The sequence below is a fragment of the Callospermophilus lateralis genome, chromosome 17 (assembly GCF_048772815.1).
Source record: "Callospermophilus lateralis isolate mCalLat2 chromosome 17, mCalLat2.hap1, whole genome shotgun sequence".
Classification (NCBI taxonomy): Eukaryota; Metazoa; Chordata; class Mammalia; order Rodentia; family Sciuridae; genus Callospermophilus; species Callospermophilus lateralis.
The window spans coordinates 77945521-77970637 of NC_135321.1; the positions used below are offsets into that span (position 1 = coordinate 77945521).

The 25117-nt window shown below is 46.6% G+C and overlaps 1 protein-coding gene across 1 annotated transcript in view; it reads left to right on the plus strand.

The window, feature by feature from the left end:
- LOC143382734 (E3 ubiquitin-protein ligase RNF213-like) overlaps positions 1-25117 on the plus strand; it is a 108568-nt gene that overhangs the window by 70407 nt on the left and 13044 nt on the right. Inside the window, exons 36-54 of the mRNA XM_076836931.2 lie at positions 2158-2349; positions 3064-3209; positions 4350-4504; positions 5786-5998; positions 6225-6406; positions 7020-7140; positions 10257-10357; positions 10449-10631; positions 11325-11494; positions 11586-11685; positions 14634-14745; positions 15424-15637; positions 15811-16001; positions 18669-18791; positions 19510-19620; positions 20066-20308; positions 20624-20705; positions 21493-21527; positions 22708-22802. Coding sequence (XP_076693046.2) covers positions 2158-2349; positions 3064-3209; positions 4350-4504; positions 5786-5998; positions 6225-6406; positions 7020-7140; positions 10257-10357; positions 10449-10631; positions 11325-11494; positions 11586-11685; positions 14634-14745; positions 15424-15637; positions 15811-16001; positions 18669-18791; positions 19510-19620; positions 20066-20308; positions 20624-20705; positions 21493-21527; positions 22708-22802 — 2769 coding nt within the window. The remainder of the gene's footprint in view (positions 1-2157; positions 2350-3063; positions 3210-4349; positions 4505-5785; positions 5999-6224; positions 6407-7019; positions 7141-10256; positions 10358-10448; positions 10632-11324; positions 11495-11585; positions 11686-14633; positions 14746-15423; positions 15638-15810; positions 16002-18668; positions 18792-19509; positions 19621-20065; positions 20309-20623; positions 20706-21492; positions 21528-22707; positions 22803-25117) is intronic.

Here is a 25117-nt window from a genome sequence, read left to right on the forward strand (position 1 = left end):
AAGCAACGGGCAGTGCAGGGACCTACTATACCGTCCCAGGGGAAGGAGCCCACCAGGTGTTTCTTTCTCCACCTATGTGGAGGGCAGAGCTATGTTTTTGCTCCAAGAGCCCAAAACAGACCTGGATGGTGGGCATGTGTGGGTTGTTGGTCATGCAGGTGTTGGTTCTGGGGTGTTTATTGGCCACCTGGATGTTGGTCTTGGTGGATTGTTGGCCACCTGAATGGTGGTCATGGAAGATGGTTGGCTTCCTTTCTCTGCTTTTGTGTCCTTAACTTTTTTTCATAATAGAAAACTTTAAAAAAAAATTGTTCTCAGGATGTTTGCCAGCATGTCATAAACCGAAGCCGAAGCCAGGTTTGCCATTCAAGGTTATTAAAATTGAGATGGTGATGTGCAGGGAAGTAACAGAAATTATCTTCCCAGACCTACAGCTTGAAGTAACAGCAAGTACAAAAATAGGACCCAGGAGTGTCCTTTATTATCCGTAATCATTTATTATCCTATAATACCATGACCCTTTTCTTCAGACTTGAGACAGCCTTTGAGGAGCCTGTGCGATGGGGACAGGAGGGTTGCTCAGGGTCTGAGATGGAGGGTCTGAGGGTCTGAAGCCACCTGTTGGCAGGATGATCTTAGGCCACTGAGGTTCTCCAGGTCCCTCCAGCTCTGCCCTTCTGACCCCCTGGCTCCAGGCCTGCTGCGCCACGTGGCCCACAGGGGGAATGTGGGCAATGGCAGAGTCCTGGGAGGCCAGGGCCCATAGGTGCTGGCTTCCTCGCCACAGGAAGTTTTCTGTTTCAAGTTCTCTCTGCAGTGCTCCTTGACTTCTTTCCTAGTTACACCGTCTGAAGGAAGTTTGTGAGCCCAGAAACTGAACATGCTTTTGTCTCCCTGAATGGTCTGTCTGCCTTTCCCAGCACATGTCCAAGCCATGTCCCATCGCCCCTTTGCCACTGTTGCTCTGGCCTTGCTGGGTTTGCCAGCCTCCCTTTTCACTGCCCCATGGTCTCCACAGAACCTGGGATCAGTTTCTTCCCCGTGATCACTAGCAACACCCAGGAACAACTGGACCTGTTTGCATGGTACCCTCAATGCCCATTTCTGAGGCTGGCAGGATGTCTTGACACTTCACCAGCACTGTGTGTCCGGGACTTAATGTCACATACACTTGGGGCTAGATAGCCAACCTCCTTGGAGTCCTTTAGGCCAGGAGTCCTCTGGTTTTTAGTTCATCATGTTATGCAGCCTGTTGCCTTAATTTTTTTTTTTTTTTGATTCTTAAGTTGTTTTAAATTTGGTCTCTTGGAGACCCTCTGTGGTGACTGTTACTCTGGAGCACTCTTCAGGGCTCTCAGCTGCTTCGGCCCAGGGCCCCTTTCACCGCCTCCCCCACATCCACTGTGTGTGTTCTAGTCTGGGGTCTTAAGTCAAGGTCATTGTCCTTGCCTAATGGGATTTTTTTTTTCTCAGTAGATGTTTTTAGATTATCTCTAGAATCCTGTGTACTATATATCCAGAAAAAAAAATTTCTCTACAAAGGGCTGCACTTTTTTCCCCAAAAACAAATATTTATTAATTCTTGTCTTTTGTCATGAGAAATTATAGCATTTTTCATTATGTAAAAAATATATCATTTTAGCATGAAGGTGAGATATAGTTAATTTAACCAATTAAGCACTGTCAGTCTAAAGTACTCAGGATTAGTTACAGAAACACCTATAAGAAAAGCCGAATTCTAGATAAAAATTTAGTTTGATCTCTTCATCTTTATTATATTTTATCTATAGCTACTTTTTTTCTTAAAATATTTATTTAATTTTTTTAGTGAAGTTGGTCCTTATTTGATTTGTTTATAGAACCTAGTAGGCTTGTTCTGAAAAAAAATATATAAAAATGCAGCAAGTATTTCTTCACCTTTTCAAGGCACTAGTTACTGTTACTAGATGTAGAATTAGGTTCTATCCAGTCCTGCTAACAAATCTTAAGACAATTACATTTGTGAGTCTCTTGTACTTAAAAGTGATAGAAACTTCAATTTGCAGCCCTGGCTTGTAAGCTAGATTGCTTGTTGACACAGAGGAAGGAGGTGTCAAGAACAGCACTGGCTGTGATGCTGAGCCACTGTCCCCTGTCCCCTGTCCCACCCTGCTGCAGGCATACCCTTTGGAAGCGAGTCCAAGGCACAGTCACGCCTCTGCTGGCCAGCATGATCTCTCTCATCGACAGAGATGGCAACCTCGAGCTTCTGATCAGACCAGACTCACCAGCCTGGGCCTGGGACCTGTGGATGTTTATTTTTAGTAACACTAAGTTGCTGAACATTCCGCTTGTGATGAATAACATAAGGTGAATGAAAAGCCACACGGCACCCTCAGTAGCTCTCCTGGGCTTGAGAATGTAGGCTCTGTTTTCCAAGGAACATTTCGCCAGCTCCTTCTACATCCTAGAGGCCATGGCATGCTGCAGGCCTTTGTTCCATCTCCTCTCTCCTTATTTTCTTCTCTCAGGGCACCTGTGATAGCTCAGAAAGCCGGGTTAGACTCTGTGTGCAGTGGAGACACTGCCCTTTGGAAAGAATATGTCCTTAATCATGCTCATGTTCCATTATGCATGATCTCTCCATCGACAGAGATGGCAGCCTCGAGCTTCTGATCAGACCAGACTCAGTATCCCTATTTTGTGCGGGGCCTTCCCAAGTTTCCTGTTCAGATTGCAGGGACTTCAGTTCTGGAATGTAGGCCAATAAGGTGCAGGGGAGGGACAGGCGCAGGCACTGGAGACCTGGTTCTGCCTGAGGCTTTGGGCCCCTCCTAGGCCCTGCATAGGTGGCCTGCTTCATTCTGTCTGTAAACAGGGGTTATGAGGTAGCCCACCAGTTCTTATTCAGCAGGAGTCCTGGCCATCAAAGGAGACAGCAACTGTCTATGCAGCCTTGTTTTTTTTTTGATGTGGTTCAGGGGATGGAACCCAGGGCCATACACATGCCAGGCAAGCATTCTACCGTGGAGCCACCCCTGGCCCACAGCACCTTCACCTCTCGTTCACCTCACCTCACTGCAGATCCAAGAGTGAGATGTCCTCCATCGTGGTGCAGAACCATATGAGCCTTCCCGAGGGTGCTTGCAACAGTGTCCCCTTCAGCTGGAGAATCAGGGACTATGTGGAAGAGCTCTGGGTCCAGGCCCAGTACATCATGGATGTAAAAGGTGAGACCTGCTCAAGATGGGCCCAATGCAGCCCTGGTGAAGCAGCCTTTACCCACAAAGACACTGCCTGACCATCAGTGGGCAGACAGCAGCCAGCACCTGGTAAATTCTGGGACTTGTAGTTTTCACACTTTGCATGTGGAATAGGCTCAAGTTCATGTCCTGCCTTCATTTTGAAATTTCTGCTGAAGGAGTGAGAGTCATCAGGAGGTCAGAAGCCTGTAAGTCACACCATCAAGGGAGCCTGTGAGGTGATTTAGCAGTGCACTGACCAGCAGGTGGTGAACTGGAGCATGTTCCAGCAGGGACGGGGCTTGCTACCTGCTGCAAGTTGACCATTCCTGTCCTGAGGCTCAGACCCAGGAAAGGTCCCCATTTCTCAGCAAATGCTAGCAATGAAAGGAGTGTGTCCCCTTCTTCCATGCTAAGCCGTTCATCCATCCTGAGTCACACAAGCTAGAGAGTGTGTGCTTTGCTGTCACTTGCTGGGGGCTGAGTTTGGCCATAGTCATTCCAGAAGAGCCAGTGGCAGGGCTGTGTTTTTGGAAGTCATCTTTCATGTACACATGAACTCATCTTTTCAACATTTACTTAGAGAACCAATATGTTCAAAGTGAACTTGTTTTCCTGGGTCTGTATTCTTCTGCATGTCCTAAACCAATGTGAAGCAGTCTGTTTCCTGCTGAGAGGGTATTTCTTCACCTGGGGCAATGCCCTACCCAACCCTGCTGGTCCAGCAGAGTGTGCAGCTGGGAGCCAACTCCCCATCTGCTGGAAGGAAAATCTCCCTGGTTGGCATAGTCTCTGGCCCCAGCCCTGATGAGTAGCCCACTTAGTCCTGATTCCCTGGGAACCCAGGGTTACTGGAGCCCCATTACACCTAACAGATATGCAGCACAAAACTCAGACTCCCTCAGATGTTTTTTCCTGTTGGGGCTAGCATGGCCTAAATTGAATGTTGATCCTGCCTTCCTTTCTGTGTCCCCTAGTCTATTCATCCACCACTCTCTAGTCCCATAAGGCAACCAATATCTCTCTGTCTCTGAGTCACCCCCAGGGGCTGCTCTTGCTCCTGGGGAGCAAGCTTCTCTCAGCTTGTGGCTTCAATTGTCTCAAGCCACTCTGGCTTCCTCCCTGCAGGACGGTCAGATAAGTTAGTAGAAATCTTCCAGCAGACTCCCCTGGGCATGTTTCTTGCCAAGCTCCCTGGAGAGCAGCAGCAGGAGCTGGTTCAGTGCTACTTGAGGGACTTCTTGCTCTTCACCATGAGAGTGTCCACCTGGGAGGAGCTGAAGGTAGGTATCCACTCAAGGTCATGTGTGGAAATTGCATGGTCTGGACTGGGGGCAAATACGGGAACTCAGCTTCTGAGAGCTAGTGCTACCATGTAGGTTCATCTGCACTTGATGAACCCTGTCAAGTGCCAGGCATTCATTAGAACAGAATGAAGCCATGCAGAACGCTAGGCTGAAAATGTCCCCTGAGCTGCTCAGAACACAGGGCCAATCCTCATCACTCCCCAAGGCCTCCAGGAATGCACATTCTAGTATCTTGAGAAGCTCTCCAGATTCCTTATAGCACCCCTCTTGAAATTGTTGACAAATTTTTCTTGACAAAATCAAGATAAATATGTAACTGACCTCTTAAGGTAAGAATAATAAGTGAAATTCAGTGGAAAGATTAATAGGTTTTGCTTTTGGTGCTGGGAGAAAACCTAGAGCCTCAGTCCCACCAGGCAAGTGCTGACTGCAGAGCCAGAGCTCAGCCCAAGATGGAAACTCAGCTGCCTGGTAGTCACACGCAGAACAGAAAAAGAAGGTGGAGAATATGAGAGAATGTACTCTAGCCAGCATGACGAAAGGTTAGTGAGGAGTTTGCAGATAATGAGCAGAATATACTCTTATTTTTAAAATGGGTAGAAGTTACAAGCCAGCTACACAGGGTGTAATTGTGCAAGTTTCTAGAAAGCTTTGCTCACATGCTTAGCCCTACCAGTGACTCAAGAGAACATATAGAGTCTCTAGATGCCAGTTGTACTGCTCATCTGGCAAAACTGTTTTCAAAAAGAAGGGAGGGCTTACAGGCTTCCTGGGCAGATGCTGAGCAGTGGTCACATGGCAGGGTGATTGGAGAGCCTGCCCCCCTACCGCTGCTCAGCAGAGGCCAGCGAGGTGCTCACAGCAAGGTTTTCCTGCTTTGTGTCTGATCATGAAGAATTAGAAACAATTTAAGTGTCCAAATAAATGAAGAAGGGACAAATTACAGTATGTCCATTTTAAAATGGTTGTTTGCAACCATTGAAAAACAATGTTTGCACAGATAATGAGTGATAGAGGATTCTCATAATCTAATCTTGAGTGGAGAAAATCAGGAACACAGTGATCTTGATTTGAGGATGATTCTGAGGAAAGGCACAGCTAGGAAAATGGCTAGAGGCTCTACTGAAAAGCAGTTGGAAGATAGGGAGTCTGGTTTGTAATTCTCTTTTTTGTGATTTTTGAATAGTTCTGATTTCCCACAGGAAAACATCTCTTTATAATTTAAAAATTCATTCTGAAAACCTTTCAAAACCCCAGTTTCTGCAGATGGCGCTGTGGTGCTGTGTCTGTGAGCTGCGAGCAGCCTCAGGGAGGCCCCAGGAAGGGCTCTGGCTGCCGTGGGTGCACCTGGCCTATCAACATTTCAAGACCCGGCTGCACAACTTCTCCAGAATCTTGACCATCCACCCACAGATTCTACAGAGCCTCACTGAAGTTGTACAGAAGCATGACATGGCTGGCAGTGAGATGGTACAGTCCCCCTCGGGAGGCGCCTGTCCCCAGGAGCACAAGGAGAGACCCTTTAGGGGCCTGGGAGTCAGCATAGTCCAGAGGTGTTGGGAACAGCTGGATAGTGCTACCTCTATGCTAAGACCCAAAGGAGCAGGTTATGAGCCTGGAATGCAAGGACACACTCTGCCAGGACCTCTGGCCTAAGGGGCCCTGTGGGGTCATGTGACCACTCTCCTCTTCCCAGACACTAGATGTGTTGGCCGCAATGGCCTGTGCTGAAATGCTGATAAGAGACACCCTGAAGCCGAGTCCCCAGGCCTGGCTGCAACTGGTGAAGAAGCTGTCCATACCGTTGGAGCTCGTCTGCTCAGATGGGTACTTGCGAGGCAGTGGGAGCATAGCCAGAGCTGTCACTGCGGAGGTCAGGTGAGACCCAGAGCCCGGCTCTCCCTGGCATGCTTAATCTGTGATCATCAGTGGACTCCAGGTCCTGGCACAGCTGGCAGCAGGGTGAGCAGGTGTTCCTGCCACGGGCAGGGCTCTTTGTGCACTCACTCTGCGCTTGATGAACCCTGTCAAGTGCCAGGCATCTTGTTAGATGCTTGAGAAAGAGAAGAACCACATGCAGGGAGGCCATGGTGCCCCAGAGCCACAGAAAGGCAGGTTATTCAGCTGCCCCTGGAGAACCACTGTGGTGGCAGGGAGCCATTAGAATGGACAGGGGCAGGCAGGGCAAGCAGAGGGCAGGCCTTCAGGGTGGGGAGGGTCCCAACCTGTGCTATGCTGTGAGGGTCAAGAGGAACTCACTGTGTGCAGGATTATGAGAGAGTGAGCACAGTGGCTGAGCATGCTGAGATAGCAAATTGAGACCCAAAGTCCTGCCTGCATGGAGAGCTGGGGAATGCTGAGGGCAGGACTGGTGGATAATCCCTCCTGTCAGCTCGGCCTTCCTGTGATGCCTTACACCTGCCCTCTCATCCCCTCCTCCTGTCTCAGAGTTCTCTGTTGGAGCTGAGTGTGTAACACCGTCTTTTGACAGAACCCAGTGGTGTCGTGTTTTCCCCATTGCACTCTTTGTGGAACACGTGCTCCTGGGGACCGAGAGCCAGATTCCTGAGTTGTGCCAGCTGGTGACCAAGTTTGTCTTCTCACTAGACAAGGTGAGCACTGGGCTCACCTTGGTGGGATGCAGAGACATGTGTTGTTCATGAGTTTGCCCTGCCTGATTGCTGTATCGTGGCATGTCACTTAGGGATAATAATGACTATGTGGAACGGGACTTTGGCAGGAAACTTGCTTGTGCATGCTTTGCAAGAGCTGAAGAGTTAGGCTCCACCCACTTCCAAGCTGACCTAGAGCAGGCCAGCATCCTAGCCCTCAGGGACAGAGTCACCACCACTCTGAGCAGGGTGAAAGTGATGCAGGAGAATGCCCCTGGAGTGGGGGACTTCAAAATACACGCAATCATTGGACCACGGGAATAGAAAACCACTGAGCCTCTGCTCCCAACAGCAGATAAAGCCAATGATAGCACAACCAGGGCCCCTCAGAGAAAGCCACCATCTCTGTGGCCAGGCTGTCTGGCAACAATGGTCACTCAGCACAACCAGATTCCCACCTCTTTCACCCCATGACCTGGGCTAGGGTAACTGTTGTGTGATCTCATCCTGTGGTTGGAATGCCATTGACCTCCAGAGTGCCCACTGTCAGGGTGTCTGAGAAAAGCCATTGTAGACAGGTATGCAGCCTTTGAAATGCAGGCAGGCACGCAGGAAATAGATTGGCATACCCAGACTTGACCAGAATGTCAGAGGCCTTGTGACTGTTGTGATTGCTGTGAACTTTGGTTTCACCAACTTATTTGAGGCCTGCTTTTACTTCTTTTGGATGTATAACTAGAAGGGGACTGACAGTATCAATTTATTAAATCTCTCTGTCTCTCTCTCTTTTTGTCCTGGTGCTGGAATGCAGGGGTGCTCTACCACTGAGCTACATCTCAGCCTCTTTTTAATTTTGAGTCAGGATTTGGCTAGGTTGCTGAGACTTGCCTTGAACATGTGATCCCCCTGCCTCAGGCTTCTTTATCGCTGAGTATGTGCCACCTTGCCTGGTTCAGAGTGTTTTGTTTTGTTTTAAAAATGAAGAATCTTAATAGAATTTAATAATGAAGAAGTTTGTTTTTAATAATGAAAAACAATGTTTTAATAATGAAGAGCTTTTTTAGAATACTTTTATTTATTCCTTGATTTTATGTGGTGCTGAGGATAGAACCCAGAGCCTCACACATGCTAGGCAAGTGCTCTCCCACTGAGCCACTACCCCAGCCCTCGGAGGGTTTAGATATTCATTGCCATAATAGCTAGTGTTGCTGAGCTCCTTTTCTTGTGCTTCTCAGGTATTTATGTATCTTTGGGGAAATGTCTAAGTCCATTATCCATTGCTGAGTTGGTTTGTTAGTTAACAAATCAAATTTATCAGGATAATAAACACACATCATTTCCAGGTTTGATCAATCCTGGGAATTCAAGGATGGCTAAAAAATATCTATGAATGTCATCAGTTATATAAGCTAAAAAATAAACTCTAAATAATGATCTCAAAAGGTAAAGAGAACATTTGACAAAACGCATAATTTAGAAAAATATACCCTCGGCAAAGTAGCAATAGGGAACTATTCTTACTTGTATAATGCCCTTATAGAACATCAGTACTAACACTGATACCACAGTTACCAGTGACAAGTTTTGCTTCCTCACATGGTGAAGTCTGAACATTAGAGAAACACGCAGAGGCAAGCATATAAAGCATATTTAAAAATGGGTCACATAGACTTCTCCCAGAAGGGAGAAGGGGGCCATAGCCGGTATCCTGGTATCCCAAGAAGTGAGGGTGTTCTGCCTTTTTATATGTTCTAGGCTTCCTTTGTTCTCCTGTTCTCTTCTCCTTTATCTCTCTCCTTCCTGTGTAAGTGACTAGGCCCAGAAGATGCTTGGTGGGATGGCCAAAAGGTGAAAAGCAGATGGGCTGGAGGGGTCAAAGTGGAGTGATCTGGGCAGAAAGGGGGCTTAATTAAAACTCCCTATAGGGAGGGACAATCCCTGGGACAGGTTACCTTAGCAACATGTTGGAGCAGGGGCAGGTTATCTTGATGAGGGTGGAGGAAGTGTTCTGAAGGAATTAACATTTCAATCCTTCCATTCTCTGAATTGACCCATCAGCCTATCTAATTCTGGCTTCAGTATCATGCCTGACCACAAACTCTCAGAAACAGCCATTAAATCATTAAATTCACTATCCTGCATTGCTGCAGATGTGCATTTCTAAATGAGTGTCCTGGAGACACTTTGATTTATTTTGTGGTCCTCAGGTGGAACTCTGGGCCTCATTCATGCCAGGAAAGTGCTGCACCACCCAGCTGCTTCCCAGCCCAACTTCTTGTTTTTACTGAAGCAGACATATGCTAGACTGTTAGTACAGCACTCTTTAGAATCATGAAAACCCAAATACACACTAAATATTCATTAGTGGAAACAGGTACCTGAAATATTCATGGGAGCTGCCATACAGTGGTTAATGCCAGTGATCTGCAGCTGATCTCCCAACCAGGAATCACAGAATTGGGCCTGCAGTGGGGCCTCCCAGGCCACAGGGTTTAAAGGGCAGAATGGCACAGGACAATGGCAGGATGTTTACACAGGCACATAAGACCTCAGAGAAACTTAGGAATGTGGTTACCAGGGAGCGGAGGGGGGACACTTAATTAGAAAGGGCTGCCTGTGCTGCCACAACTGGATCTATGTGTTGTTACTTTAAAATATGATATAATCAGGGGCGGCAGTACATACCTGTAGTCCCAGCTCCTCCTCCTGAGGCAGGAAGATGGCTTGAGTCCAGGAGTTTGAGAGCAGCTTGGACAACACAGCAAGACCCCATCTCTAAATAAGTAAATAAATAAAACAAGATCTAAAGCCAATATCACAAAAATGCTGAGGTCTCTCAGAGCTTAATGGTGTGTAGAATGGTCCTCACATTATTATCATTTAAAGATTGAAATTCATCAAGAGAAGGGAAGGGGCAGACCTGAAAAGAAAAGGAAGGAAGAGGGAAAATTTAGACACTGGGAATTTGGTTCTTCTCTTTTAAAAGCAGCAGAGCCACAAAGAGATAAAAGGATGGGAAACTGCTAAGAATCCCTGACGCCTTGGGCTGCCCCAAGGCACAGCTGACCCCTGCCCCTCCTCAATGGGTGCCACCCCTCACCGGCCTTTCTCCTCAGTGTCTTCAAGAGAACTCTGACCTCAAGACCCACAGGCCCTTTGTGGCTGTGATGACCACTCTCTGTGAGTGCAAGGAGCAAGCCAGCAAGAGCCTGGCCAGGTGAGAGAGGGTCTGGGCTCCAGGCGGGAGGGATTGCTGCCCCTGGGGTGCTGGCATCTGCCTTGGAGCCCATCGCCTGCTTGGATTTCAGGTTTGGAGTGCAGCCATGCCTCATCTGCCTGGGAGATGCTCAGGATCCTGTGTGTCTGCCCTGTGACCATGTGTACTGCTTGCCTTGCATCAAGATCTGGCTCGTCTCCAGGCAGATGACCTGCCCCTACTGTTTAACTGTCCTGCCAGAGGAGTTCTCTTTGACAGTTTCCCAAAAGCACAGGTAAAACACTTTTCTCTTTAAAAGTCTTTCTCTTTTTTCTGTCCCTTTTTCTCAAATATAATATTCAGAAATTCAATTTCTATTAACCTCCATCTGATAAAAGCCTGGCTTCAGAGAACTCTCTGAAGTGGGACTCCCATTTGGGTACCTTAGAATTCCTCTCCCCAAGACACACATGTCCCGCAACATTTTGAGACAGCAAAATTCAGAAACTAGTAAATGAAGCTCTTGAAAGAGACCCAAGAAACTTAGATACAGCTTTTCTGTCCTCCTTTTCATCTGAGTGGTGTGTACAGGGGTGGACTCCAGGCCTTGTGCAGGCTAGGCAAGCAAGCCCTCTACTGTCAAGCCACACACCTGCTCTTGCCCAGCCTTTGGGAGGTGCGGGAAGAGAGCTGTGGTGCTGTGGGCTTCAGACCGTGGTCGTGCTCCATCACTGGTTGCTTTGCCTTCTCTTTCCTCCCAGTAAAGGGGTTCTGGGACAGGCTTTGTCTGGTTCTATGATGGAGGCGTTCCTGGAAGAGAGGTGTGTAGAAACTATCTGCAGTTTTGAAGACAAGCTATATCAACAGAAGTAGACACTTGCATCTGTTGATGTAAAATGATTTGCTGTCTGAATCTCAAATCATTCTGCATGCAGGGATTTGGGAACACTCTCTGAATTCTCTGACTGGGTTTTCACTGTTTCCTCAGGGTGGCCATTGGGAAACACGCCCAGTTCCGGCAGATGTGCAACAGTTTCTTCATGGACCTGGTTTCTACCATGTGCTTCAAAGACAGTACCCCTCCTCAGAAGAGTGTGATTGATGAGCTGCTGTCTCTACTCTTTGTGCGGAAGGAGCTTTTGAGAGATGCTCCCCAACGTGAGTTACTTTTTTCCTTCAAACCTTGATTCAGTTCCTCTCTGTTTTGTGCCATGATATGAGCAGTAGCACCTTTTTCTTTCTGGCTAAGGATACCGGGAACACACCAAGTCTCTCTCGCCATTTGATGATGCTGTGGATAAGACTCCTGTCGTCCGCTCCGTGGTGCTGAAGCTGCTCCTGAAGTACAGGTGGGAGCGGCTCCCTGAAGGCACACTTGTCTGAGGCCTCAGCTTCTCTGGGCTGGGCTGGGCTTGGTCTTTGTGCTGCCAAATATCCTAGTTCATGATCTGGGAAAGTTTCTTCAGTGCGAGGAAACCTGGTCTCTGTTGCTTATGTTTAGACCCTGAACCCTGTGTGCATGTGAGTTGGGCATTGCCAGGGTCCGGTACAAGTAAGAAGACAGAGTTCTGGGAAGGACCCTTGGTGTGGTGAAGCATGCAGAACCCATGCATTAGGAATGGTGGTTCTGACCCTAGCTTCACGGCCACCCCAGGGTGTGATTTGCAGGGTAGTAACTCAGACTGTACCTTACCCTCGGTGTCCTCCAGGTCAAGATTCCACAGCACGTGGACTATGTGTTTTCTCAGTTAGACACGCGGTCAGTGATGTTCACACATGGTGTTCTCTGGCTGATCCTGTGTGTTCATTGAGCTTCAATTCTCAGCGTGCTGGCAGAGACCCTTTGGTGGGGAGGGGGTCCCAGACCTCAGAGTTTTTAAAAATAATCCTGAGACAGTAATTTGCCTATTCAACATGTCCATATTTGCAGTAACTTTGCCAAAGCTTCTTTGCATGAAGGAAATTGCAACCATATCATGGTCATCTTCTCCACTGTGCATATGTAGTTTTTCAAATGCCAGTTTCACATATGAGCCTTACTAAATCTCAACCCCTGAGGTTGCGGTTTTTTAAAAATATTTCTTAGTTATAGTTGGATGCATATCTTTATTTTGTTTGTTTATTTTTATGTGGTGCTGAAGATGGAACCCAGTGCCTCACACCTGAGGGGAAAGGGCTCCACCACTGAGCTAAAACCTCAGCCTGAGGCTGTGATTTTTAATGTTGTGTAGAAGCAGGAAATAGATCCAAAACATTGTATACCAAAGGACAGTGGTAATCTCAAAGAATTCCACTCCTAAATGTCTCCAGATAAGAATTGGCTGCTTTTCTCAGGCCTTGCCGTTTGCCTGAACCAGTGACCACCAGACCACAGATCTCTGGTGATGTTGATGAATGTAGGTAGGTATCTACAACAACAGGTTGTAGACTAAAAAGATGCCAACATCTCAAGATCTGCTTTACTCAGCAAACCAAAGCTTTTCCAAATGACCAATGCCTGATGTCACAGAATCAAAAAATGATGCAGTGGCAGGAGATGCAGCTCAGTGATAGAGCTTTTGACTAGCACACAGTGAGGCCTGTGGTAATGCTGGCATATCTTTGCTGATGGTGTCACCAGTGATGCAATTTTTCCAAAGGAACTGTCAATTGGCTTGGTGTCATGGCATTTCTGTATCCTCCTCCCTTCTGCTAGTGATGGTCTAAATTTGGGGGCCAATGGCTATATGCTGGACCGGTACTCAGTGACGGGTATGATCCAATTGCAGTGGTATCAACCTAAGACAGGAGGCTGACGCCTAAAGGTCAGTTTTCCAATGACGGGTAAGAACCATATGTTGAATTGGACAACCTACCAGGCACGGTCCTTAAGCCACATTAACCTCACTCCCCCAGTGGCACCAAGGCCAAATTTGGGGGCCAACAGAGGTGAGGCAAAGAACCTCACCCCCCCACTGGTGCATAGACCTATCCACAAGTATGGCTGTATGCTGGACCGGTAGTCAGTGACGGGTATGATCCAGTTGCAGTGGTATCAATCTAAGACAGGAGGCTGATGCCTAAAGGTCAGTTTTCCAATGACGGGTAAGAACCATATGTTGAACTGGACAACCTACCAGGCACGGTTCTTAAGCCACATTACTTGTTGTTTAATTAATCAGAAGGGGGGAGATGCTGGGAGCCATCAGCCAAGTAGGTATGACAATTTCCTTGCCAGCGTACTCCCATGCTGTCTAGTGGAAGGACTCCTGAAAGGTGACCTTGCTCAAGGACCAGGGCAGATCCGTGTTTAGGGTGTTCCCGGTTTAGCATAATAGGAGATTAGGGTGTTCCCTGTTTAGAATAGGGCGTATCCTGCTGCCTGAGTTCCTCTTGAATTCTTAGGGTCAGATAGTATATTTTGGGAGACAGAAGCCCAGGAAGTGTGGATTTGGGCAGAGAACGTGGATTCCCCCAGAACGTGTTTATAGAAGGCCGGTGTGAGATCGGGAATAAAGAATTGCTGTTTGAATCTACAAAGCTGTGAATGGCTCATGATTTGTGCCCAGCCAAAGACTGCAGCAGAGGCCCTTGGTTCAATTTATAGCACTGGGAAAAATTCATAACAGAGTAGTCTATGGGATTGTAATAGAGTTGATGATGAAAATAACTGACATGGTATCAGTTCCCATAACCAGCCTTCAGAAATGATCACTTTTCAAGTGTTGGTACAGTATTGAGAAAGAATAACCCCATATATATATAAGGACTATTAAAAAATTCTTCCTTTTCCAACTACATCATGTGTGAGGCCAGGTTTTCTTTATACGCTTCAATGTAGCATCAGAAGCAGATGTAGGAAGTCAGCTGACTTCTGTTAAACAAGGCTTCCAAGAATTATAGCACTATAAAAAGCCACACTTCTAAACATCATTAACACATGTGGGTTTATTCTTTTTATCTTAAATGAATTGATAAATATTCTTGAAACTTTTTAGTTTTAATTTCTAACACCATAAACATTGATAGATTTGACCCACATGAACAAAAAGTTTCTTGCAGTTTTCAATAAAATTTAAGCATGTAAAAGAGCCCTAAACCAAAATGTCTGAGAACAGCTGAACTGCAATATGGAATTTCATATTTCTCCAAGAGTGTGCAAGCATTTTAATAAAAAGCTGTTAAAGCTATATACCTGCATATGTGTGTATTATACCTTTATACTCACACAGAGAAATAGATGGATAATAGATTAATAGATGTGCTTTTGTGTAGGGTGATCCTGACATCACCAGGAATAATATTTCTCTTTTCACAGCTTCCAAGCAGTGAAGGATTACATCCAGGCCTATTTGTCCCTGTTAGAGAAGAAAGCGTTCATCACTGAAGATAAGACCGAACTCTACATGCTCTTCATCAACTGCCTAGAAGTAAACCAGCTGCCTCTTTGTTGCTTTTCTTCTGCAAACCATCTGAACCATATGGTTTAGGCAGTGGCAGAGTTTCTGAAAACTGACAGAATGCAGCTTTATTCAGTGTAATTAACAGATGCTTCTTTTCCGTGTGGAAAAAGAAAGATGTTTCAAAGACATTGCCCTGCTCTTAGATGTCACACACACAGTCAGGAGCCACTTGGTGATGTTTCCTTCACTGCATGTGTGATGGTGGTCTCGTGAGATCCTTACCTAGTATCTGAAGCTGTCTGATGTTTGCACAACAGTGAAAGTCCCTAAGGATGCATTCTTGCAGGTGTCCCTGTTTTTAAGCAGTATGTGACTACATTGTCAGTCGCATGCGTGTAGTGCAAAGCGAAGACTCCACAGCCTGGAGGATTATACATCAGGGTTAGCAATGGTCATCCCCAGCTGGCGAGATCATGAATCCTTTTTAATGTCTTCATATTTTTATTTCCAAATTTCAAGACTATACACATTTTTTTCTCATAGGTTTGCTTTTTCAGTTGTTTTCTATGAATCAAAAAATTTATACTCAGATCTACAATAGTGATTTTTATTTTCCCTTGAATTCTCACTGGGAATTTTAGAAGATTGGGGAGTTGCCTGTTATAAAGTATAATATCCTTTTCTTTCTTGTTCTCTGTTCCTCAGGATTCAATTCAGGAGAAAACCAGTGCTTACTCCACAAGGAGTGAACTCGACTACCTGAGGGAGGAAGGCCATTTCCTACAGACCTGCTCCTCAGGGAGACAAGGCCAAGGACCTGCCACTGCGGCATCTGTAGAGTACCTGCAGGAGCTGGCCAGGACTCGCCTGTGTCTTGACAGAGCTTCTGACCTCCTCTTGGAGTTTCAGGAGGGATCAGGCAGGTCTTTTCTACCTTGGAGAAGTTAGCTACAGGTTCAGAAGGACAGGAACTGTCCTTAGGGTCTTGCTGGACCTTACCATGGTCCCCTCTTCTGGGTGTTTTTTACTGAGTTCCCCAGGAGCAGGCCCTCAGTCCCCAGTCGCTAACCAGCTTTCTCCTTGCACTCTCAGAGCTGGCTGAGGAACAGCAGGGCTACCTGCGGCACGTCCAGCAGTTCTGCACCCAGGCAGAGAACGACTGGCACCGCGTGTACCTGGTCCGGAGGCTCGCGAGCCTGCGTGGGATGGAATTTGTGAAAAGCCTCTCCAGGGAGGGCCATCGGTGCCAGTGGGTGTTTCCCAAGGGAGTCATTGCACAGCAGGTGAGATTCAGGTCCCTGGCAGAGCGGGCCAGCTATGGGCACCACTCCTCACCCTCCCAGCCCTCACGACAGGCAGGACACAGGCAGGATCTGGTCCTTGGTCTCTGCTTCAGGGTGGGCTTAGGCCACTTGCTATAGGGCAAAGGTAGGCATGGACACATGTGTGTGCACACTTGTGTGTGTTCCTGGTTCGTTGTTCACCTGCATTTTATCTAGGCTTCACTTCAGGAAAAGTGAATGAGTATTTTTTTAAAATATTTGCTTCCAGTAAATTAAAAGGTGACCTCTTGTAGGCTGTGTCTTGTGCTCTGTGCCAGGCAGAGGTGGGTACAATTGAGAAACAAGTGTAATGAGTTTGGCTTTCAGGCTTCTCTATTCCCAGTGCTCAAAAATTTGAAAATTCTTACTGTCCTAGGGTTAAAAAATATGGCACTGCAGCTCCTGGCATCTTTAATATGACCAACTGGGACTCAGAGATGACATGTTTTTTGTCACCTCGCTTGGGGTGTGCCGCAGTCCGGCTGCAGCAGAATAAGCGAGGGGTGACGAATAACTTGTGTACGTTGATGCAGCAGGAATGGAAGTCGTTTATTGTAGGATCTGAGTGATATTTATACATTTTACACAGCTTATCTAATTAGCCTAAAATAGATACAGCAGTCAACCAATAAGGAATCTCCACACTTAATGGCTCGCTTTTGTTACTTCACAAACCACTCCCTCTGGCATTTTGCCAGGTGCCATCCAGACTTGTTTACAAACTTTAACATTTCTCTGGCAAAATAACAGGTGCCAATCTGACTTGTTTACAGACCTTAACATTTCCCCCTTTTGTTTAATTTAAATAACGACCATAGTGTCTTTTACAGAAACACCATGAATAACCTGCTAGAAACAGAAAGGGAGGATACAAAATGTTACAATTCCAAGCTAATTGATGGCTCCATGCAAGAAGCCCTTGGAAAAATTATACCATCAATGACACCATTTGTAAACATATCGAGTTACAATTTGTTGTAAATTACAGTTTGTTGTCTCAGTCCAGATAAAGCAGTGTCTCAATAGATTAACTCACAGTCCAGGTAAATCGCAGTCCAGGTAAGTTCTGCAGGCAGCTAGCTTAAGTTGTAGCAGCAGAAACAGCAACAGCTCCGAAGTCTCATTGGGTTCTCAGCCGAAGTTTCCTCAGGTTCTCAGCAACATTGTAAATTCTTTCACCTTTGTTTTCACCAGCACTGGAATGCAGGCAGGAACTCCAGATAGCTGAAGAAAATCCTGTAGCATTTCACTAAGAAAACAACCTTCTGAACAATTTAGTACATTATCTCAAGGTTTTTTACATTTGAAATAAGCCTTAATAGTACTCATTACTCATCAGCCTCCTGGTGTGGGAGACCCATTGTAGTTACTGGCCTTGGAAATGATCAAACTTCAGGGACACCAGTAGCGTCTTCTGCCAGCTGTAGCATCCTGGGCAGCCTCAGATGGCCCTGGGGAGAGTCCCAGACTCAAACTGCTTCCGGGTACAAGGAGCAAGAGCCTGCAAGACTGTGTCTCCAGGTCAGGTCTAGATTTGGGCTCGCAGTGGCGTTCTGCTCCCCCAGGCAGGGGGGCGGGGAAGAGCCCACAACTGCCGCTTGGAAAATTCTTGTTGTGCCATGATCGGCTTGGGCAGGTGGCAGCCGCCTTGTCAATTCACGCACCCTCTGGTATCGAAAAGTATTCAGTAATAGCCTTTTGATGTAACTTTTTTCCTGATAATCTTTCTTCTTCTGAACTTTCTTTTTCTTTCGGACTAGAGTTTCTGGGCTTTTATCAACACATGCCCTAATTGTTTTTGGTTCCACTGGGGTGCCTTTTTCTCTTATCAATTTACTTCTCACCCCTTCCATATTTTCATCACAAAGACAATACAACATTTCAAGACAAAACAAGACACAAACATACTGCATCAATCTTCTCCATTTTCTTGAAATGGCCATTTTTCCTCTCGCCCTATCTGCCTAGGAACGAGCAGATTGCTCCCGTCCTATCTATGGACAGGCAGCTTTTTTCGTCACTTACCCCCGAGTGTCCCGGGGCTCCCCGTAATGGGCCACCATCTGCCGCAGTCCGGCTGCCGCAGAATAAGCGGGGGGTGACGAATAACTTGTGTACGTTGATGCAGCAGGAATGGAAGCCGTTTATTGTAGGATCTGAGTGATATTTATACATTTTACACAGCTTATCTAATTAGCATAAAATAGATACAGCAGTCAACCAATAAGGAATCTCCACACTTAATGACTCACTTTTGTTACTTCACAAACCACTCCCTCTGGCATTTTGCCAGGTGCCATCCAGACTTGTTTACAGACTTTAACATTTCTCTGGCAAAATAACAGGTGCCAATCTGACTTGTTTACAGACCTTAACAGGGGTGGTGCCATGTGTAGAGAAAGCAAGAAGCTCCAGGGTCAGCCTCCCTCCTCCCTGGGCTCTCCTACCCTGTGGAAGCCATGCTCCTGAAGACTCCCAGGACTGTCATGCCTGGACCTACAGGGAGTCCCAGCTGAGCTACCTCCAGCCTCCAGTGGTGTCTGCTGTCTTTCTTAGCCTATGGAGATGGGCCTTGAAGAACACCTCAACCCGCTCCACCTTGACTAACCCTTTTCTTTTGAGCTGCAGAAAGACCACATGGGCCAGATGGACCAATACCTGGTGCATGGGGACAAGTACAAGGCACTTCGTGACGCAGTGGGCAAAGCCATGCTCGAGTGCAAGGCCTCCGGCCTCGAGGCTGCTCTCATGGTAGGATGGGCTCAAAGATTCTCCCTGATGCAGGTGGCCCCCCTGACCTTGGTTATGTCAAAGGATGCAGGTGTGGTGGAGAGGGCCTCTGAACATCCCTTAGAGTGACACTATGTGCCAGATGCCCATGGTCTCCCTGGTAAGTGAAAGATGTCAGGACAATTAGCAAAATCCATAGCTGTATGGATTCACAATCCACATATATGCTTATGTGTCTATTTTGATGTTGATACAGGGATTTGGGATTCTAATCTTTTAAAAATATTTTTAGCTGTAGATGGACACAATACCTTTATTTTATTTATTTATTTACTTTTTATGCAGTCCTGAGGATCAAACCCAGTGCCTCACACATGCTAGGCAAGAGCTCTAACACTGAGCTACAACCCCAGCCCCAGGATTCTAATCTTTAAATTGTTCTGGTCTTGCTTCCTTTTTGAGTCCCAGTTTATCTGGGCCTTATGCTGGAAAGAGGAAATAGAAAAACCTCTCAGGAAACATTTCCAAGACCAGTGAAGTAGTTGGAGGAGAACAGGTGCTGACTTCTGTTTCTCCATCATGGCTGCCTGGCCCTTGTGCACTGAGGTTAACCTGAGCCTGTCTCATGAACTCATAGCCACAGTCATGTGCGTGGAGGGCCATGGTGCATGGCCCAGGGAAGGTTGCTCCAGGTAGCGCTGTGTAGCTTCTGAGTGCTCGCTCCACGCCCCACCCGCAGACCTGCAGGAGCCCCGGAGCTCAACAGGCCGTCTACCTGCTGCTGGCGCTGTTCCGAGAAGTGGCTGCTCTCCACTGCTCCCACAACTCGAACCTCCACCCTAAGCCGGAGGTGAGTGACACATTGGGGCTTGAGTTCAGTCTCATGATTAGGAGGGGCTTTCTGAGCACAGTAAAAGTCACAAACTTTTATTTCCTATCAGGATAATAGGAATTATGACCTTCCATAATTTCCTATCTAGGATAGAGGGTGTACCCTTGTTACGTGGAAGAACTATTTTCTGTTAAACCTAAATCTTACAGTCTCAGGAACATTACCTAATGTTTATCAAAACAGAGTGTTGAGATCTGCACTCAGGAATGTGGTTGCTGTGTTTCTATATGAAAATTCTCTTTCCTGAAGAATTTCTCCTCCATTAGTAATTCTTTAAATATATTTACCTTGATATTTGATGTGCAATCAGTATCGAAATATGTGACTTTCAAAGAGAAAACCCTAAGTTCACACAGTATTCTTCTTTGACATATTCTAACATGAAAAACGTCTTTCATGCCAGCAATGCGAGGCTGTGAGCAGGTTCGTTGAGGACAGCAAAATTCTGTCTCCTCCGGGGGTCAGGCCTTTCGCAGCATCCCTCGTGGCCAACACTCTGCCCTTGCTGAGCGCGGGCCCTGGTGCTGACAGCCTTGAAGGAACAGTGACAGAAATGGCCGTTCACACTGCAGCTGTCCTTCTGTGTGGACAGAGCAAAGTCTTGGTGCCCCTGAGGAACTTGGCCTTCTCCCCAGCCAGCATGGCGGTAAGCTGCATGATGATGACTTTGGTTTCACAGTGAAACTTCAGGGTTTTTCATGTTGAGACCTGGCCTGTGGCTGTGGGAACTCTCTGACTTGTCCATCTTCTAGATTCTCTGCCCTGTTGCCCCACTTGATCCTCAGCACAGTGCTGGTGAAAACATGCCCTACCTTTTGCCAGTTCATACAGAGCTGTTGTTCATCCTCTGTGAACAGCTCTCGAGCTGAGAAGAAACTTTCTCACTCTGTCCCTCTTCCTGGGTTGCAGCTGCAGCCCACAGGCCCACTCAGCAGGGCCACTTCTGCTCTTGGTCTTTCAGAATGCTTTTCTTCCAACGATGCCTGAAGACCTGCTAGCTCAAGCTCAAAAGTGGGAGGGTCTGGAAGGCGTCCACTGGTATAGTGAGTATCAGTGTAAGGGGAAGGGTCACTCCTCTCAGCTTGGAAGGTCAGCCTGCGGCCATGCCAGACATAGATTGGACTTGGCTTCACAAGGTTCTGCTGAAGGCCCATGTCACCTGCCTCCTCATGGTGGTTCAAGGGCCACAGACTTGGTTGGCTAGATGACCAAATCATTTCCCTGCATAGTCCTGGGACAAGACCCTTTGGAATGCACTGTTGCTCGGCAGAACAAGCCATTTGGAATAAGGAGGACCTGGGGACCATGCTGAGGCTCATTCAAAGCCCAGTCACAATCCAGGGGTTTTTGACCCAGAGAGAGCTTCCTGTAGTCTGGACTTGGGAGACAGCCATATAACCCCTGACTTTATGTGAGTTAAGTTGTTGCCTTGAGTAAATAACCTTCTAAAACTAATTTTTTTAAGTTGTTCTAAATCATTCTCTTGCCATAAAAGGAAAAAATCCAAGAGAATAGAAAGATATAAAACACTATCCCCCCTGCCACTAAGTTACCCCTGGTGTGTGTCTGGAATCTAACCTCTCTCTGTGGTAGAAAGCTAAATGCAGACATTTTGTACTGATGACGTGTGTTCACTGAGCTCCAGTTTACTTGACATGTCAAGTAAACTTAGCTGATGGCATGGCTCAAGGCTTCTGGTGAGATCATGAGGACATGGGCTGTGTGTCCTGTGGGTCAGGGCTAGAGAGGAGGGCAGCAATTTCCCCTTCCCACATAGGTCATTTGGTGGAGACTCACTAGCTAACATGTGTCCTATTGTTCTTTGAACAGCTTGTCCCAAAGGTCATCCGTGTTCTGTAGGAGAGGTGAGTCTTGGTGTTTGGGGGAGGCTCAAAATGTGCATTTCCCATCTGGGGTGGGAGGGAGGGTGTAGGGAATGAGGGAGACATAGGTGCATTCTGAGGGCTACTCAGGGTGTTCCAGCTGAGTGTCTAAATGGCACTGTAAACATGATTCTTTCCTGCAGATCTGTCTGTGCATTGTAGGATATTTAGCAGCACGCCTAGCCTCAGCTCACTGGGTGCCAGTAGCAGCACCCCCTAGCCCAGTGTGATGCCCAAGAATGTCTGCAGGCACTGCCCAAGTCTCCTGGGATGCCATGGTGCTGCTGGCTGGGAGTCTTTCCTCCCTCCCTGGCCCTGCAGCAGGGCTCAGCCACACAGACCCTCAGCTGGTTCACTAGTCAGAGAGGAATGTGGGCTAGATACCAGAGGACAGGAGAGGACAGGAAAGACTTATGGTGATGAGCCCTGGGAGACAAGCACATGCTGCTTATCTGGGACTCCAGGGCATCTCCCGGGCTGCTCTATCTGCACTTGCTGAGCAACATGCTGCTGGACTAGACTTATGTGTGCTGCTCCCTAAAGTGAACAGGATGCTCCCTGATGTGACTTCCCTTCCTGACTCCCACTTGCTTCCTTGTTTGAGGAGTAAAATAAGAAGAGATTCCAGGGCCCCTCTTATCACTGAGTTCTGTGGTCTGAGCACTGCAGCTGGAGGGGCCTGCTGTGGCTGTGATTCATAGCATGCAGTGGGTGCCATTTGACTTGGAAACCTGGGCCCATTAGTGGTGGCAAATCTTATGGTTGGGTTTTTTTTTTTGTTTTTGTCCAGTGGATGTGAGGAGGTCTGCTTAGAAGTTATTAACACCATCATTCCTGGTGTTAGATAACGATGCTCTAGAGGCTGGCATGCTAGACACAGGGATGGAGAAGGCGGTGAATAGGAGAAAGGAAGATGGGGCTATATATACTAGTCACTCTACTTGGGAGTAAAAAACTTTATTTTTGGAAAGTGAAGCCACATTTGCCCATGGACAGTATATGTGGTTAAGTGCCCACCCTCTCCCCAGGGCTCCTGCTCCTCCCTAACACACACATGCACCAGATGCAGTCTGTGGCACACACCACCTCCTATGCAGGGTGGCTTCTGCACATGTACCAATGCTGGATGCAGTGCTGACTGTGTGTTCCCCCTATGTCCCAGTGTGGCAAGCCGATGGAGCAGAGCTTCTGTGTTGACTGTGGTGCTAAAATAGGAGGTATCAACCATAGACCTCATGCTGGCTTCCAAAGTATCAGGTATGTGGACTCAGTTTCCATCCGTCCCTTGGAGCCTGAGGCTCTGGGCTGTCCATTCCAGCAGAGGAATCATATGAACTATAGGATCACTAACACCACTATTCTACATCTGGACTGTGTCATTTTGGGGATCCACATCAAGCACACCTGTAGTCATGTAGTGCTGAAGCTTTTTTGTTTTTTTGCTTTGTTTTATTTTGTGGTACTGGGGATGGGACCCAGGGCCTCACACATCCTAGGCAAGAGCTCTGCCATTGAGTTGCACCCCTTCCCTGTTTTGTTTTTTTAATTTGAGAAAAGTGAAAGACAGATATAATCAGTGTTTTTAAAAAACTTTTTTAGTCGTAGATGGATAGCGTGTCTTTATTTTATTTTTTCTTTTTCTCACATATAGAGCACAATTTTCCATATCTCTGGCTGTACACAAAGTAGAGCCCCATCCTTCGTGTCTTCGTACATGTACTATTTTATTTATTTTTATGCTGTACTAAGGATTGAACCTAGTGCCTTACATGTGCTAGGCAAGCACTCGGCCACTGAGCTCCAGCTCAGGCCCTGTCATCAGTCATATTAACCACAGCCATTCCTCCATATCTGTGGAGACTTGTTTCCAGGACACTTTCCTCCATAGATACTCAGGTCCAGATGTTCAGTTCCTTTATATGTCATGGCACAGTATTTGCTTGTGGCCTGCAAATATCCTCCTGTAAACCAGTTTTTTTTTTTAATGGTACTTGGGATTGAGCCTAAGGTTCTTAAGCACTAAGCCACAACACCAGCCCTTTTTATATTTTATTTAAAGACAGGGTCTTGCTAAGTTGCATAGAGTCTCACTAAGATGCTGAGGCTGGGTTTGAACTTGTGAACCTCCTACCTCAGCCTCCCAAGACACTGGAATTACAGGTGTGCACCACTGTACTTGGCCTCTCATAGACTTTTTTTTTTTTAAAAAAAAGAGAAAGAGAGAGAGGGGGAGAGAGAGAGAGAGAGAGAGAGAGAGAGAGAGAGAGAGAGAGAGAGAGAGAATGTTTTAATATTTATTTTTTAGTTTTCTGTGGACACAACATCTTTATTTGTATATGGTGCTGAGGATCGAACCCAGCGCCAAGCGTGTGCTAGGCGAGCACGCTACTGCTTGAGCCACATCCCCAGCCCTCCCATAGACTTTTAAAAAATCATCTCTAGGTTTCTTATTATACTTTATGCAAATTGAATGCTATGTAAATACTCATTTATCATATTTTTAGGAAATAGTGATAAGAAAAGAAAGCTAGTCTTCAGTATACAGTTCTTTCTGAGTATTTTTGATTCACAGTTGGTTGACTTCACAGGCGCAGAACTGCATATACATAAGGCTAACTGTACCAGATTCAGAAACTTGATAAAAATCTGACCTTCAGCCAGGAATATTGGTGCACACCTGTAATCCCAGCTACTCAGGAGGCTGAGGCAGGAGGATTGAAAGTTTGAAACCAGCTCAGAAAGCCTTGTGAGACACTGTCTTAAAATAAAAATAGAAAGGACTTGGGGTGTAGCTCAAAAGTAGGGTAAAGGACTTGGGGTGTAGCTCAAAAGTAGGGTAAAGGACTTGGGGTGTAGCTTAAAAGTAGGGTAAAGGACTTGGGGTGTAGCTCAGAAGTAGGGTACTTTCTTAGCACCTGTGAAGCCCCCACTCAATTCCCAGAACTGAAAACAATAAAGAAAAATAAAAATCTGATCTCACAGTCCCATGCTTGATCCTGAGATGAGTGTGGCTGTCAGAGCTCCCTTAAGATGACATTCAGGACCTTCTACCTCACCATTTATCTGGCTTTTCTGTTACAAAGCTTAAAATAGTCTAGACTCTTATCTTCTTAAATGATCAATGTCCTTGAATCTTGAAAACTTTTTCCAGTCTGTATATCCCAGTTTTTGATTTGGGAAAATTGAGAATTACGTAGACAATCCCCACATGGATGCAAAAATGCCCCAAACTTGCTGTCATGAGGAAGGTGTTGGTCTCCATCCTGACACCCTGCCCTAATGGCCATAACGTGCAGCCATTTAACATTGGGAAAGTTGCAGAGTTTGGCCATCCACCTGGGTGGGTCTAAAGAGAGAAGGATGTGGAGGCAGGTGGTCTAGGCTTGGAATAATTGGTTCTTTTAGTGTTTTATTCAAAGCTTGAAACCTAGCTGGGTGTGGTGATGCACACCTATCATCCCAGTAACTCGGGAGGCTGAGACAGGAGGTTTGTGAGTTCAAAGCCAGCCTCAGCAAAAGCAAGGCACTGAGCAACCCTGTCTGTCTAAATAAAATACCAAATAGGGCTGGGA